The 17,356-nt window shown below is 49.2% G+C and overlaps 1 protein-coding gene across 1 annotated transcript in view; it reads right to left on the minus strand.

Annotated features, from left to right (window-relative positions):
- The window catches only part of MYT1 (myelin transcription factor 1), a 39,262-nt gene extending 24,066 nt beyond the window's left edge, over nucleotides 1–15,196 (minus strand). Inside the window, exons 1-6 of the mRNA XM_058850755.1 lie at nucleotides 15,126–15,196; nucleotides 8,035–8,089; nucleotides 6,130–6,160; nucleotides 2,948–3,010; nucleotides 1,980–2,229; nucleotides 323–1,193 (exon numbers count right to left, since the gene is read on the minus strand). Of these exons, the coding sequence (XP_058706738.1) occupies nucleotides 323–1,193; nucleotides 1,980–2,229; nucleotides 2,948–3,010; nucleotides 6,130–6,160; nucleotides 8,035–8,089 (1,270 nt within the window). The 5' untranslated portion in view covers nucleotides 15,126–15,196. The remainder of the gene's footprint in view (nucleotides 1–322; nucleotides 1,194–1,979; nucleotides 2,230–2,947; nucleotides 3,011–6,129; nucleotides 6,161–8,034; nucleotides 8,090–15,125) is intronic.
- Between the last annotated feature and the right edge of the window lie 2,160 nt (nucleotides 15,197–17,356).

The following is a 17,356-nucleotide window of genomic DNA, read 5'->3' on the forward strand; positions in this document are numbered from 1 at the left end:
CTACCACTACTTTAAAACCCACTTGGATTTTAAACCAGCCCTTCTGCACAGGCTGAGATTTTCAAGGTTAACTGACAATTTAGCCAAGCAATTCCTCTGCTATGAGGGAGGAACCCTTGTGACAGTGTAAAGGACGCCCTGATTTTATGCATTCGCTGCTGACCTCAAGGATGCCCCCATCCCTCTGGGCATTGAGGATTTGTGGTTGAATTCCCCCTGTGGGCTGTAAACTCCCGCCACAACAGCCTAATAGTCCGTGCTGAGCAGACAAATTCGGCTGTTCCACCAGGGATAGGGAGATACACAAAGGCTTGTGCTGTACCTTTGCCATAGTAGCTCTTCCGGATGCTGTCCAGTGGTTTGTTCTGTTTGTCCTCCACCTGGAAGTGCTTCACATGCTCTCCTGGCAGCCGGCTGGGCTCCCGCACGATTTTCACCTGCTCGGCTTTCAGGGCAATGGCTTGTTCCAGCAGCCCCAGGTTGCCCCTGGTCATCATGTCGTACATCTCCGACTCATCAGTCACGGCTGATTTCTGGGAGCGGGCATCGTCGTCCTTGTCGTCATCCGACCGGACCTCCACGATGACCGAGTACTCGGGCTTGGGGCTGAACTGCCCTTCACAGTGGCTTTTCTGGGGGTCCTGAGAAGTGTGAGGAGCTTCCTCGCAGATCACTTCAGGAGCCATCTCCTCCTCCTCTTCCTCCTCCTCTTCTTCCTCTTCCTCCTCCTCCTCCTCATCCTCTTCCTCCTCTTCCTCCTCCTCATCATCCTCCTCATCATCATCCTCCTCGTCCTCTTCTTCTGCTTCAGCCTTTTCCAGTTTGCAGGACTCCTCTCCGTTCGCGTCGTCCCGGGGCTCCGGACACAACTCGCTGCTGCGCTCGCTGGTGACCTCGATGACCTCCTCCGCGTCCTCCGTCTGGATGATGATCTCCTTGTCGCACTCCTCCTCCACCAACTCCTCTCCCGCATCCTCATGGACCAAATGCACGACGCTGGACGCCGGCTTGGAGCCCTGCAGCTCCGCTTCAGGCAGCTGCCCTTCGATGGCGAGGGTTTCCTCTGCTATTTGGCCTAAGTTTAGGAGAGAGTTGGCGATTATTTCTTGGTAGCTGCTATAGTTGGCCTTGCTGGGCCCAGATGTACTTGTTGCTGTGTTTTGTCCATAGTGGGTTGATTTTGCTGGGCTTCTCTCTGAAGGGGGGAAAGGAGGAATAGAAAGAAAAAGGGAAAAAGAAAGAAAACATGGGAAAGAAAGAAAAAATAAGAATTTTTTTTTTTGTGAGGAGATGAGAAAAGGAGGAAAAGAAGAAAGGTGTAAAAGAGAAAAGGAGGGGGAAGAGAAAAGAAAAGGGAATAAAAAAGAAGGCTAAGAAAGTGATTATATAAACTCATAAAATACAACTTTGTTGTACTTAATTGAAACCAGAGCCTGGCAGTTCCACCCCTGGAGCAGCCTAATTTATTAAACTTGGGGATGGCAGGTAGAAAGAGGATTTTCACACAGGATTCAGCCACACCATCTTCCCACTGCCACCCCTGCTGCCAGTGCTGCGAGGCCAGGGCTCCAAACCAGTGAGCAAGGCAGTGTCAGGACCCCAGCTGAAAATCCATGTCCTTTTCCTGGCACTCCTCTGCTCTTGGATAGTGGCCAGATCTGTCTCAGGAGGAGGATCCTGCTGAGCCCCTCATGGCACCTGTGTGGGACCCTGGCTGCCTTCCCCACCACACAGCAATCTCCTCTGTGCTTTCCACGGGTCTTTCCCTAGGGAAAAGCTCTCATTTTTAAGACACTGGAGGTATTGTGCCTTCTCAGCTTAACCCATTGCCGTTGTGTTTCTACCCATCAATGGGTCCCCCCAATAACTGAGGGACCCATCCTGTACATAATTCAGAGGAGCTATAACTCCTGGCTGTTAACACTTCCTGCCCTTTCTTCATCTGCAGAACGCAGCTCTGAAATCAATAAGTGTAAAGCACCTTCTGCTGCCTCAGGGCTGCGAGTCTCCTCCTGCTCCATCGCCTCTGCCTCGTCCTCCTCCAGCATCCCCTCCGACTCATCGGAGCCGGACTCCTCCTTGGCCTCGGCCTCCTCGCTGCCGTCGCTGTCGACGTTGTAGCCTTCATCCAAGGCCAGTTTGAGGGGATGGGATTTCCTCTTCGACACCAGATGTTCGGCCTCAGCATCCTGAAGTTTCCTCTTCTTGGCTAGAGGGCAGCTTTGTAAACTGCAGATGGGATCAAGGAGCAGAGAGGAGGCATTGCTGAGTGAGAAAGGCCTGCCTACCTCATCCCAACCAGCCAGGCAAAAGTAACTGGGAAAAACACACAAATACTACCCAAAAATAATCCACGACCCCAGATTTTTTTTTAACCTGGTTTTACCCTCTGTGGCCAGATGTGCTCTTAGACCTTGACTTTGTGCAACTACATCAACATTTTCCTGGAAATCAACACACAATGCTGGGATCCTGCCAGATCCCAGGGCTATGTTGGTGATGGGCACCATGAAACCAGGCATGGGATGCAGAACCAGCCCCTGGGACACATTCACCAACTGCTCCAATTTCACAATTCATGGGGTGATGAAAACCGTCAGTTAAGGCTTGCATGACCTCCAAGGCAGCCAATGTGTTCTCATTTGCTTTCCCCATCCATTGAAATACCAGGCAGACCAAAATCTCTGCCCATCAGCAGCTCCCACCAGCCCCAGACAGCTGAGTCAGGCACTTGTGGCCAAGTTTGGGGTCTGTAGGAAGGCTGCTATGAGTCTGGAGAAGCAGATTCCCACAGCATCCCTTAGGGACTGAGAGAGAGCCAGCAACAAGAATATTTGGGGCAGACAAGTTGGGTTGCTGCTCTGAACCAGATTTTCTCCAGTGAACACCTGTCTTTGGGTCTGTTGCTCACATTTTTCCATCCCTGCTGCCTCCAAGCCCACCTCACCTTCTGTGTCTCGCGTACTTCCCACGGATGTGTCCTGAGCCGTTACAGCCTGGGGTTGGACAGCTTGGGAGGGAAACAAACAACCATCAGGAACAGCAAGAGGACTCGGAGAATTAATTAGGATTGTATAAACTACAGTCAATTAAGCAGGTCCTGTGCCCAAGGAACAAGCTAGCTGCAAACAGGAAGTTAATTTCCTTCAAATGGTTCTGTTTGTCCCTTTGAATTCCAGGGGAGGAGGGCAGCCTTGCAGTTTGCTAAAAATTAATGAAATTACTCACCCCATTTAATTAGATGAACAGTTTGCTATAGTTTTATGAGTATGTTTAATTAAAGATTTGCATGTGTGAGAGCAGGCTTTTAAAGGCAGACAGCTACTGCACTCTGCCTCCCTGCTGCTACTCTCCAGTTTTCTTTCTCTCAGGAGAAAAACATGGGATTTTCCCTTATCTGGTAGTTTGTCAGGGAACTGGGGCCACTTACAGCAAGAAATGTGTGTGTTTTGGGGAAGAGCAGACTGGGACTTTATCAAGGAGGTGTTAGCCAGACATATTGCATGGAGATCCCCAGGACTAAAATCCTCAAAACCTCATTTTGGGGGAATGGATGGGATTTAGGTGACTAGATCTCCCAAATCCCTGCATTTTTTTTCCTGCTTCTCTGCAGAAGATGATGAGTTAAAGGCTTGCAGGGAGCTCTCAGCCTGCTCACAGCCACTGCTGCCTTCACTTGAGCATCCCTCGCACGGGACCACTCGCTTCCCCTGCAGGGGTAATTAGTCCCAGCTCCAGGAGCTGTAAGGGCCCCAGATAAGAAGCATTAAAGCAAACATTTTCTGGCAAAACCAGATTATGGCATTGATTATAGGATGCCCAAGTGAGTTGCCTGATGTCTGAGGAATTCTGGAGTCGTGTAGGATTAATAACCTCATTTAGCACTGTATCACCCTCAGCCTGGGAAGTTGGAAGTGCTAATGAAATCTCTTGATGACAGTGCAAAGGGAGAAGGCATCACCAGCCCAGAGGGGATCTGGCCAGCCTGTTATTCTCAGAGAAAAAGACATGGGACAACATTAAATAGTACCAAGTGCCAAATCAGGCTTTAGGGACTCGGAATTTCTGCTCTCAGGAGAGCTCAGCCCTTGTGGAAAGCTGAGGACAGGGAGGGTCTGCTCTGGGAGCACCAGCAGGTTATTAATGGTTCAACTCCCTAGAACACAAGTCAGATCTTTCTGTCCAAAAATTATGATTCAACCCAAAACTGGGGCAGGACAGTGCTGCTGAGCTGTCAGGAGAGTAGGAATCCTTCCTTCATGGCGACTGGCTGGTTTTAGGTCAGCAAAGCAAGTGCTGAGAGGGCAAATGGTGGCACCACATCCCCTAAGGGGACACTGTGCTCTGGGGACATGGAAGCTGCAGCTCATGGCTCCTCCAGATAAGTCCCCCCTTCCTGCTGTCCCCTTTGCTTGTGACCTGGCTTGGACCCGTGATGCTGCACATCCTCCAGTGCCATCTCATGTGGGATGGCTCCCAGCTCTTCTGGCATCACACACAGCCCCAGCCCCACCACACCTGACAGCACCGTGTCCCCTCTCCAGACTCGAGGTCGTACAGAACAAGATCTCATCCCACTAACATGTGCAATTGGAAGAGGGAGCTTCCCTCTTCACTGCTTATGATCTAAAAGTCTGTTTAATTTTAATTGCCCTCAGGCCTGACTGCTGTGTCCCAAGCAGCCCCAGCCACACTTTCAGTGACTGCACACCAAAAGACACTGCAGTGTTTATGTCACCAGTGACTTGCCTGAAAAAGGCCTCAATCAATGGCAAACAAGAGCAGCTCTGATGAAGATGTTACAGGCTTTTACAATTTTTCCTGTATCAATTAAAGTGGATTACCCATCACCCCATTTTTAATGTGGTTAAATGAAGCCTGCCATGAAAAGTATGTAGGAAAGAGACAAGTGGTTCAGAGCCGAGGTTTGCCAAAGCAGGTGTTGATTTGGGATGTTTCTGGCTTCACTTTGTTGATTGAATGCCTTTAAAAATCGTCAGCACAAAGGTGATACTCTACATGCTCTGGGCCAGGCTTTCCCTCCCCACACTCCACTGGGGAGTTTTCGTGTATTTTGGCAGGAGTCCCGCAAGGAGAAACGGGCTTCGAAGTCTATTAAAGCTGCTCTCCATCCCTCAAGAGCCACCACACCGACCAGCTCTCCCCCTCTCCACAGCCTTCATCTGCTTGACAAAAGGGCTTCTTATTGTTATGCAGACGATGCCCTGCTTCCAATTAGTCGATTAATCGTCCAGTTATTCAGGCAATTAGGTGACAGCTGCAGAGATGGCTTTGTGGAGCACTCTGTCCTGCCCCTTAGATATGTCACCTGCTCCAATTACCACCTCCACTCAAGTGTTCAGCAATAAAAGTTGAAGAAGGGGCATGCCCAGTGCTGGCTCCTCCCGGCTCTCCAGACTAATAGGAGAGTGGAGGAGCAAAACGCTCTGAAATTGGGTTGGTTTAGGTCCAATTACTCTTTGACACACGCGGGAGGCCGCAAGGAGAAGCAGCCCCTGTCTCAGTGCCTGTTAAGGGCTCCTACCTCTGGCATAAACCCCTGTGCAAGGTTTAGTGGGAGCTTACAGGTGGGGGAGGCTGTTACATCTAATGAGAAGCTCTGGAGGGTGCAAAGGCTCTGCTCCTGCTCCTTTGGCTGCTGCTCTTGGCATCCCAGCACTGCCAAAGGAGTGACAGCAGGAGTTGGGTGGCTGAACAGAGGACAGGGGGCTGAAGGAGCATCTGGCACCAGAAGTGACATGACAAATACGTGGAAAAACCTCTGGTTAGTAGGATGGTGTCCCCAGTGATCCTGAAACACAAACTGTGGGCATTAGGTGTGACTGGGGGCTAGATCTGGGGTGGGGCAGCGGATGGCTGGAGGGTCTCCAGTCTAATGTGATTCATCCAGAGCTCCTGTTTTCATCTCTTGTGATTCCTCTGATGTGTTCTCTAGTGGCACCCTGAGGACTTGGACACAACCTCCAAGAGAAGCCCCCCAGCAAGACCCCACTAGTCCCGCAGGTTTTCTCCCCTCACCCGGGTTTCCCAGCTGAGGGGCTTCTCTCAAGCCAGTCCCACCACGTGCCCCCCATCCCTCCCATGGCCAAGGAGGAGCAGGGTCCTTACCTCACCTCCTGGCCGATGAGCTCCGTGGGCACTGGGCGAAGGGCAGGATGCAGCAATGGGAACAAACACAAGGTCAGAAACAAACCAGAGCTGCCTGGCCCCCCCAAAACTGAAACTCTCCTGCCAGCAGCTGGGTTTCTACTTCCTCCCCAGACATCCCATTTGGAAAATAAAGGGCCAATGTATCCTGTTGTTCTTTGTGGCATGCCAGCCTGTAGCAAATTATAATCCTGCCTTGTAAATCCTCACGCTGTGCTGATTTTCAAGCAGGTGAGTGCACACTGGCAGCATCAGGGACTACCTCTCCTCTTTGAATCCGTCATGACTTTGAAGTCAATGGAACTATTCTGACATGCATGCATGTAACTCAAACACTTCTAAATAAAGATGGAGTTTTCTCATGCCTTCATCTCTCTTTTTGCCCTTTAAAGCTGCTCATCAGTTTCTTCTTCCACAGTTCACAACTGTTTTCCTGCAATGGCTGCATTCACCTCTATATCATCAGCATTTTTCTCCTCTCCCTGTCCCATCAGATTGAGGCAGGAGCCCCTGCCAATGCTCAGACATATGGTGGGGATTTGTTACTTGGGGTATAGGGTAAACAAGAGTTTGTAGGATTTTTAAGGATTATTGCCCACTTGTGAATAAGAGGGCTTCTCACTGCTCACCACAAGAACATATAACAACTTCAGATTGCAGCTGAAACCTTACATCCAGCCAGGAATCCAAATAAAGAAGAGAGGAAAAAAAAAATCCCTCAGCACAAGTCCAAATTTGCCCAGGCTAAAAACCATAACACGTTTGCTCAATTTGTTTGAGCTAATTGGGTTTCCTGGGATCCAGCTCCCAGTGGGATGACTCACAAGCTTCAACAAACTGGAGGCAGTGACGAGTCCCAGGGTGCAGGCAATAAATTACCTTTCACATTGAGAAACCAGATTCAAGTGTGGGGAAGGCAGGGTGTGAGAAATAAATAGAATCAGGGAGCGCTCATTTGCAACCTGAACGAGCACCTTTGTGTGTGTGCAACAAAGCAGTGAAACCCAAATATTCAAGCTCAGTTCAAAAGCTCAGTTCAACACAGCTGGCAACATCTGGCTTTGGTTTTGTTTTTAAAAGGTGCAGATGCTGTGAAGAGCAAGGAGGAAGGTGAGGACAAAAGGAAGGTTGCCCAGCCCAGCTGCAGGATGAAGCTGCAGTCCCTGCAGCCATCACACCTTTCCAGCCTTGTTGGTTCCTCAGTTCCAGCCACCTTTGTCACCTTTGTCACATCTACAGCCACAAAAATGAACCCAAATATAGAGAGGCTGCTGTGCAACCATCCCACATGGCTGTGTCACCTGAGGTGACACCCTGGGCTCTGTCACAGCCTCTCGCCTTCTCCCGGAGAGAAAGCATGCAAAGAATTTCAGTTCTTTTATTATTATTTATTTTATCAGGAAATAAATCCCCGTCAATCTTTGCATTAACCAGTTGTTTGTCCTCCCATCCCTGCCGGGGCACAGCCCATTTGCTTCTCCAGCATGAGCTACTTCTGCCAGGCGCTCTCAGATGTGAGACTTCAAAGCCGCTGGCAGAGTGAGCCTGATGAAAGCCCTGGGAGCTGATCTGAGGCTCCAGTGATTGCCATCCCCTACAGCAAAGCAGGCACAGGGGCTTTTCTTCCTTATTTGCTTGTTATTTTCCTTCAGCTGAGTGTAGAGGAGGAGGGTTAAATATCATAAGGACCTATAAAGTTTTGTGGTTGGGGCTTTTGCAGATTTTTTAGATAAATTTCAGTAGAGTTGGGGCAAGGGTAGTGAGCATAACTTGAGGAGTTAAGCCTGGACTGGAAAAACCAAAGCCTGTTTGGAAGAAGGGAAGTGCAGGGAGCTGAGGTGTGCAGAGCCCAGTGCTCCCACTCACCTCGGATAGACTTGGATCGCGTGCGTGCTCTCTTATCATCATTTTCTAAACTCATCTGCAACAGAAAAAAAAAATCATTACTGAAAGATAACCAGAAAATCATCAATAAAGGACAAGCTTGTATGTGGTAGTTGCTTTGTGTGTACTTGGATGGCTGGGAAAGCTTTCCTGTGTTTTTGAGGAGAAGGTTTCTTAGCTTAATGCTATTGTTCAACACACAGTGCCCAGATCCAGCAATTTTAAATTATTTTCCACATCCTGGGACACAGGAAGGACATTGTAGCACTGTAGGGGGACAAACACCCAGATGTGTTGGCTGTGCCTGAGGTAGACTTTGTTAAGGGCAGAACTGATTTCTCTGGATTTACAGCACAAAACTGCTGTGAGCACCTGGGTGGAATGCCAGCAAAGAGTCAGAAATCTCTGAATATGTGTCTGAGCAGATCTCCTGCCTGTAAAGTGAAATTTTTCACAAGTGCCCTAAAGAGCAACCTCTCCTCTCTATTTAAATTTGCCACAAAGAGGACTGCATCTAAATAACTCACAACGTGGACATCAAACACGAGGTCTGCAGGGAACATGGGCATGAATAAGTAACATCAGGGACTTCAAAGTTCTGGATATTAATTAAACATCACCACATGCCACAAGGTAGCAGAAGTCTGAAGTGCAGCCACCTCTGGGGTCCAGCACCTTTGAAAGCAGGCAGTGCCCGGAGGAGGGAGCAGGAAAGCAGGGACCTCCATGGCATGGCACAAAGATGTGGCTGGAATAATATAAATGGGATTTCATTAAAGTTGTCAAAGGAGCTGCTGAAGTGGTCAAAGAACTGTTTTACATCTCAGCCTCGATGCAGATGCTCTCTCTGCAGGCAGGAGTGTTTGGCAGTAAATGCCAAGGGGGAATGGCAAGATCGGGGTGTGAGCAGGGCAGGGGATCAGAGCCTGGAAGGTTGGGAAGACAATTTGGGTTTTACTGCAGCGTTATCATGTGGGACATTTCATCCAGAGATAACAAGAAGAGAGAAAAGGAGGTGAATGAACCATTTACAAGTGGGATTTGACATAATAAAGACAAACTCTCTTTGAAATATCCTCTACAGGCCCAGTCAGAGAAAGAACAAACCAGCTCCTGTATCATTCCTAAATGAGGAGGTTCCATGGCTCCATCAACCCTGATAGAGCAGGGACACCATGTCTGCTGTCTCTGCTCCAGGGGCAGGAAGGGACATGGATGTAGAGCATGTAGGGTACATGCTGCTAAGTCCCTCTGTGCACCCTAAAAATGTCCTGATGAATGCTACTCCCAGTTCCCAGCAGATGGGCCAGGGGTTCTCACCTGCAAAGGAGGCACTGCTTGGTGCTTTCCCTGAGGTTTGGGAGCAGCAAAGAGGGAGGAAGGCTGTTGGGGCAGGCAGGGAGAGGGGACTAAAGTCCCCAGCCCTTGGGGCATCACAGCTGAAAACCCCTCAGGAGAGGGATGAAGTTTTCCCCAAGCGCCTCTCTCCTTCCCACTGCCACCTCCCAGAAATTCAATGTTAACATGCAATGATTTGTTGGATGGGGATGGTGGAGAGGAAAGAAGAAAAAAATAAAAAAATAAGGGGGTGTTGAGGGGAATCAAAACCCGGAGCGATTTATGCATCCTGTCAGCATTCAGCTCATGGCACGGCAGTGTTGTGCTCCACGTTTATTACAATCTTCCCAATAACACAGCAGACAATTACTATAATTTGTATTTTTAAAGCCCCAGTTCCCTGCGGACCGATGGCTCCCGTTTAAAGTGTGGAGAGGAGCAGGTGTCACAGGGACTTCATTACATTTATGAGCCTTTCAACGCCGGTGTGCGCTGAGCTCGCTCCCTGATGCCGCCGCACGCCGCCAGTGCAGCGGCACCTTGGATTGCTGGGAGCAACCAACCAACAGGAATCCCAGAGAGGGCTTTTTCTTTCTTCTTTCTCTTTTTTTCCTCTTTTGACAGTTCTCACCGGGAACTGGCGTGTGTTGGGGTGGTGACCTGGCAATATGTGATTCCTGCAGATCAAAGTGGCAGAGAAGGTCAGGCTGTGGGAAGGGCAATGGGTAGCACCTGTGAGGGGCCAGCTCAGGACAAAAAAAGAGGGGCTGGGACCCACACAGCATGGAAAAGCAAAGCAAAATGTCATTTTTCTTAGCCAGGCAGGTGGGATGGGCTCAAGCTTCTTATCTATAAATAGGGGAGATCCCATTTCGGGACACATTTGTCTTCAGGAGTTAAATACCGTGTGAGCTGGCATCCAGGCTCCTCACTACAGCACAGAGCAATTCCTCACATTGCCTCTCATCCCTCTTTCAAACCAGGAGCAAACACCCTGGGAAGACAGGAACAGATTCAGTCACCACACAGGCAAAGGGGACAGGAGCCACCTAAGGCAGGGCCAGACCCACAGAATCACAGAATTCCCAGGGCTGGAAGGGACACATGGTGACCCAACCTTGCTGAGGACCACAGAACGGAAAAAGCCAAATAGGCTGCCTTGCCTGGCCTATTATACCAAAAAAAACCCCAGAAAAACCCAAACAAACAACCCAACCCCGAACTTCTAAATTATTGGGAGTTTTCCCCCTAGGGAAGACCCCCTTACTTGTGTAGAGATCCTGACACAGCCTCGCTGCTGTGTATTTATAATGTTTCACTTCATCACCGTCAGGATGGGGTGGGCTCTGCCCTCACAGATTCTGTTTTCTACCATCAAGCTCCTTTTTTCTTCTTAAATCAACATCAGGATCATCCTCAAAAATCCTCATTTCCCTCCAAAGTGCAGAAACACCAGGAATAAGATCCATTTCAGAGCTCAGCCCCTGCTCCTCCCAGGCAACTTAAACAACTGGCAGAGCCCTGACTGTGCTTCTGGAGCCTCTGTGATATCAGGCTCAGATGCAGGAAGGTTACATGAAACCATTGTCCTTTATTGTTGCCTTCTCAGCCAGAAGCCCTCTAGACAGATCGTTTTAATGTGAAATTTCAGGTCACACAGTGCATGTTTGCAGTCCTGGAGACCGACAGGGTACTTTCATTAGGTCTCTCTCTTGTTCACATAACAGCCAGGCTGAGGAGCTGTCTGGATTTCAGTCTTATTGCTTTAACTCTGAATGAAAACAAAGCAGTCCAAAAGGAAACCTGCAAATAAATTATTGCTGCCAGATGCTAGTCACAAGCACATTAGTCTGTCTGGAAAAGACAGAGGTTCATTCCACACCTCCTCACCTCATCCATGGGTTATCTCTAAGTTTAAATCAAAATCAGCATCTAGCCAGTTTCCTAACCCAACACTACCTGAAAGGACCCTGTGCTGGATATTCCCTCCAGGATTCACATCAGTGCTCTGCCTGTGGCAGTCAGGGTACTCTTAGGAACATCATTTCATCTCTATGTGCCCCTTTTCCCCCTTTTTTCTCTCTAAAAGTAAGAAATGTCCCCTATCCTGTTTACCCTGCACTAAGGAGCTCCCTGACACGAGCAGAATACAAGTTATAATGATAATTTGTCAATGCTGCAGACTTAAATCAATGATGTTCAGACAGATAAACCTGAAAAAGAGTTTAACCTGAGCACAATGTGAATTTTAACTGCCAGATTCCATAGTCAAGGTCTTGTTCTGCTGCCACGACAGCAATACAGCACGGATCTGAAGTTTCATTTTATGGAGTACCTACAGGGTTGACATTTTCTTCTTCCTTCTTGTCTTAATACACATTTCCTTTCCAGTGGAAGCCTGAGGAACATAACAGAACACAAACCCACTGGGAACCCAGCACGTGCTGATGCCCAGGTGTGCCTGGGCTTCGACAGCTCTATGCAAATCTGCCATTAAAGGCCCTGCTGAAATTCCCCCCGGTCAGCAGTAATACTTTATATGTATTCAAGAGCACCACAGAGCTCAGAGAAAATAAACACGCTGAAAACCCCTTCAGCCGGACAAAGGGAGGTGAGGATTCAGCAGGAATATTTATTTTACACTGAAAGCAGCAGAGCTTCCATCGGTGCTTATTTGTAGATGTAGCAAAATGCCAATTGCAAGAAGCAGCATCTGAGCTTTAGAGGGACAGACAGACACACAGTGCCTCTATTTTTAGTTTTTAAAACCTCCTCAACTTATATTTGCCTAGCAGCAGAAGGAAAATGCCAGAAGAAATGACATTTTCTCCTACAGAATTGTTGAAAGAGGATTTCTGCTTGGTCCTTCCCTTCTTGAAGATCCAAGGAGTCCCTTTTTTAGCTCCTCAAGGGAAAAGGCAGCAAAACTGCCTCTCAGTGAGGATGGGCTTGAATGGCCTATCCTGATTTCACCTCCCTTTTGTTTCTTATGAGGAATTCCTCCTTGGCTGTTGCAGGCTGAACACAGGTGGAAAGAACTGGATCTGGGTCTCCAAATTTCCCTCCTTTCCTCTCTGTAAAGTGCCATGGCATCTTTGTTCATTGCGGAAAATGAGGAGGACTTTGTCCTGCTGGACCTTCTCTAGCTGTGAATTTTTAAAATAAATAAATAAAGATTGATGGAGGAAGAAATACTCTTGATCAACAGCACGCCTCTACTTTTAAAGCTACTCAGTAGTAGCTCCCAGCTGCTATTTTATAACCACACTCTGAGATTAGGAGGATTTTTTTTCCCTCTTCTTCCTTTAGGGTCTTCCTAGCTGCTTGATTTAAATCCTCCTGACGTTCCACCTATTGTGAGTCCTGTTCTCGGCTGAATAAGCTCCCGTCTGCCTTTTTCTCTGACTGCTTCCAGGAAAGGACACCCTGCACGGTGTTCCCGGGCTCGCAGCCGGGGAGGGGGGCAGGATTTTGCCTTGACATGTTGAGATGCAAACCCACAGCTTGTACCCACCTCGAATCCGACACTCCAGCTGTGTCACAAACATCCTCCTGAAGCCGTGCTGTCACTTTGCATTTGCAGGAAGGGTCCAGCCCCCCTCTGAAAGCAGCCAGTGCTGCGAGTGAAGCGCTGCCCGAGCGCCGCTGCTCCGCAGCGATGGCAGCAGCGTCCTCCACACTCGAGGGAAGCGGAGCAGAAAAAGCTGCTCCTGAGCATCACATCTGACACAGGCACAGCTGCACCGCTGCCTCCACAGCGCTGACAGCCCAGCATTAGGCTGGGTGATTCCAGAGGCCGTGCTTGAAGTTGACACACACCTTCCTCTCCACTCCTGGGGAGCGCTACAAGGCACGGCCCCAATGCCAGGGAGACCTAAGTGGCTCCGTAGGTGCCGATGGCTCTTGTGCCAGAGGAAGGGGTAGGGAAGAGGGGGGAAAATATTGTAGTTCCTCAATCTCATTTTTTTTCCAGCTCTGTGATAAGCCAGTCGCCTTTTCCATGAGATTATCCTTGAGTGGCACAATGTGAGGGGATTGCTGAGATGCATCTCTGCGAAGGGGATGGCAGGGATGGGCTCTGGTGGCCCCACCACCATCCCCTCACCTGTGCTGACAGCAGTCAGCCCTCACCAACAGCCTGCCTGCTATTCAGCTACCTCCCAGCTAGATCCCAATGGAGCAGGAAAATAGAGATTTGGGAGACAAAGGTTCATTTTGCCACCAGACACCGTGGTCCAGGAGGAGCCCTGGCAGCAGCGTCCAGGCTCAGCTGGCTCCATGCAGAGATCAGCTCTCCCCAGCACTGCAGAGATCTCATTTCAAACCTGTCATGGGAAATTTTATCCCATGCCTGCACTTCTTTAGAGGAAAAAAATAAATAAGTAAACGTGCCCCACATCCCATTGTCCTTCACCGCTGCGCATCCTGTGGATTATGAGCTGTGACTGGCATGAAAAAGTACATTTAAATACAATATATATTTATGAGCACACAGAGAAGCGCAAGCATGTGCACACAATGCGGATCCAAAGGTTAGAGAGTGATTGGGACCTCTCCCCCCGTGAGGTAAGGAGGCTGCACACTCACACAGGCTCCCTCCAGACTTCCCCTCCCCATCCCCTCCTCTCACCCCTGGCACTCAGATAAAGCACAGATAAGCAGAGCTGAGGATTGCAAGGAACAGTTAATAATCGTGATGTGCTTGTTAGAGACAGAGCACCAGATGAGCGCCAGGTACTGGGAATGTTACCTTTTGTAATCATTACTTTATTAACATACGACAATCTTATTAAATCTAACCTAAGTGCTTATTTGGCAGGTTCAATAGAAAAGCCTTAATTGAGCTCATTTTAAATATAGCAACAACTGCTTACTCTGCTTTCTAAGAAGGTGTGAGCTCTCCTGGCGACACCTGCGTGCAGCTGACAGCTTGTTAGTGAAGAAGGATGTTTTTAAGTGTGGATTTTTGCTGGTTTGGGGTTTTCCCGGCGTTTGGTTTATCTAGGGATGCAGGAAGAGTTGGCAACATCAGTCACCCAAGGAAGCTTCCACATCACCCAGGTGGGTCCATCCACTCACTGGAGACGGTGCCTGACTACTGAGAGGCCAAAATAGGACAGGAAGCAGCATTTGTGCAGTGAACAGCCCAGTTCTCTGCTTAATTAAAGCTTCCTAATCTGCTGGCAGTGAATCTGCCGGGAGGTTTGACAGCCTTGGCTGTACCTCTTTCATCAGGCACAGCTGCAGCAGTAAATGAGTGGCTGTGTTGAGCCCCAGGAGCTGTCCAGGGTCCCGGTGGGGATGAATGACTCACTTGTCCCCTCCAAAGGCACCACAGCTTCACCTGGTGTTCAAGGGGCTCCTTCCGACCAGCCGGCGCCTTGGAGAAAGGGCCTATTTTAACAGGCCTGGGAGTGACCTAAATACCCAGATCTGAGCCACCCTTGAAGGATGGCACCGGAGAGGAAGGCAAGGATTTAAATATCTGGACTCCAAGCCAAACTTCGACAGCTGGAAGCCCTCCCTGCCCGGATTCACTATACAGGAGGCTTGGCTGTAGCACGGAGACAGAGATTTCCAAGTCCTGCCCATCACTTTGTGGGTACCGGAAAGGCTCCATTCCCCCAGGAGCAGCTGGTCCAGAAGGAGCTGGAGCACATGTGGCCCTTGTCCCATGGCCAGCACATGGGGTGGGGGGGTCACTGTCCAAAAAATGTCCCTGCCTGTGTACTCACCTTGATGTGTGTGCCGTGCAGGCCAGCGGCTCCCTCGCAGCTGCTGATCTTCTCTCCACACGTCCACCTCTGGTTCAGCAGCTCACCCCGAAACTCATTTTCTGGGGAGGGAAAGAGGAACATGGGGTCAGGACCCAGAGCCAGCCCAGCACCCCCTCAGCAGCACCAACCAGAGGTAGAAATGCAGTATTTATTCCCTGCCAGCTTTCTTTAATGGCCATACAAATCCTGAGGGTCTCCATGCCCTAAGCATAAAGAAAGCCCAAACCATAAAGAATTTCCACCCTTAGCCTACTCCAAACACTGCAGCTCTGCAGTGTTGGAAAACACACTGTTAACAGTTCAAAATTAATGTTGAAAGACTTGGAAAACTCAATCTTAGGGTGATGTACATCCAAAATTGTTCCTGAGATAGGTGACTGTCAAAGTCACCTTTATGTATTTGTCCTAAAATGGCTGTTCTGAAGCCAAGAGGGCAGCTGGGGAGACTTTTCTAGGTGTCACAGGAGAATCATTTGTGTTAGAGACTCCAAACCCTGTTTGAAGCACTGTGCTCTGGCCTGGACCTTCAGAAAAGGCTCAAGGCTTGCAGACAAAATCCAAGAGCTGCTGAAACATTATTCAGCTTCAGAGAAGCTCTGAGGAAAGGGAGTGGGGAGGCACAGATGGCCAAGCAGATGATGAAAACCAAGGAAAATGAGGGAAAGAAGCTAGAAATGGACAGAAGAAAGGAGAACAGAGGGGGAAAATATCAAAGAAGAAGAAATAAAGATGTTTCAATAGCACACTCATGGGCCAGCACTGCCTGCCTGCTTATCTAAAGCATTTCCTTCAGCATCCTTTGCCCAACAGCACGTTTTAAAACAGGAGTATCCTCTATGGGATGCAGCAGGGGCAGGAGCAGAGAGAGGGTTAAACTGTACACACAATGGATCCTGGATAACCTGAAAGATAGATTTTTGAAAGGAAGAGATGCCATGACATTCAACCACAATGGGGAAAAATTAGCAACACGTGCAGACTCATCCTCTCTGGGCCTGTTTTCTCATGTGAGCTCAAGTCAAAGGCAAATGGTCAACCCTGGAAGCTGCTGTGGCTAAATCTGGCTCAAAGTGCCATCTCCTCCTTGCCAAAGGCCCCATGATGATGTTCCATGCCTTCATCCCTTTAAGCAAGAAGGGGGAAAGGACAGGGGCAAGGAGCCTTGGCCTGGCTGAAGGTGTGCTGGCCACACTCAGAGGCCTTCCAGCCTGCTCCAGACCCTCTGCCCAGCCCAGCTGGAATGGCCAAGGCAGCTCTGTCAACACTGGAATCAGATTTCCTCTATTCCATGCTGCTTAAATGCATCTGGTCTCCAGGGAGGATCAGCTTGCACTGCTGGCTCTGCCCTTTCCACCTCCCTCCAGATCCTGGCTTCAGCAGAAACAAAGCTCACCATGTGAAGGACAAGTCTGTTAACCCCTGCCTGGGCCACCCACAAGGTGTGGGATATTGCCTTAAATGTGTTTTCTAGCCCATGGGAAGCAGATTCCAGAGGCAACAGCATATTCTGGGGTCCCCTCCTGGCACTGAGGTTGGACAGTGATAGTTCAGAGCCTGGAGCACCTGCATCCACACCCCTTGGAAAATTGCTTAGATGCTCAGCTGGTCTGATGGATCACAGCCCAAAGGAAAACACCAGCTTTGCCCCCATCTCCCTCCTCAGTACCACCCACCCAGGCAGGACTGGAGCCCACACTGGAGTCTTGGGCTGCTTTTCCCCATCAACATTCATGACAAGCCACTGCCATCCTTTGCCAAATGATGTTCTCTCCCAAACCTTGAATCTATCTGTCCCTTTATGGGATATTTACAGCTGTGAGCCAAAGCATTGCAAGTGTGGAATCCTGGTACAAAACAAAAGGTTCCTTGAAATGTTAAGTCACCTTCATCCAATCCCAAACAAGATGATGAGGAAACTTTGGAGGGAGACCACAGCAATTTGGAGTGTTAATCAGACTCGTGTGTTTTACTTCAAATTCCCAAAGAGAGGAGAAAACATTAATTTTTAAAAAAAAACCCCTAAATTTAGCCCTCCAAAGAATCATAAAAAAGTCCCCCAAAAATAAACACAACAAACCTCATAGGAAGCTTTGGGGTGAGGATGAATACAAAAGGAGGAGGGGGTGCTTGGTGGCAGTCAGCTCACACACCTGTCCTCACAGTGCCAGGGGAGCCCCAACTGCAGCCCC

Source organism: Poecile atricapillus, chromosome 15 (genome assembly GCF_030490865.1).
Source record: "Poecile atricapillus isolate bPoeAtr1 chromosome 15, bPoeAtr1.hap1, whole genome shotgun sequence".
In the NCBI taxonomy this organism is placed as follows: domain Eukaryota; kingdom Metazoa; phylum Chordata; class Aves; order Passeriformes; family Paridae; genus Poecile; species Poecile atricapillus.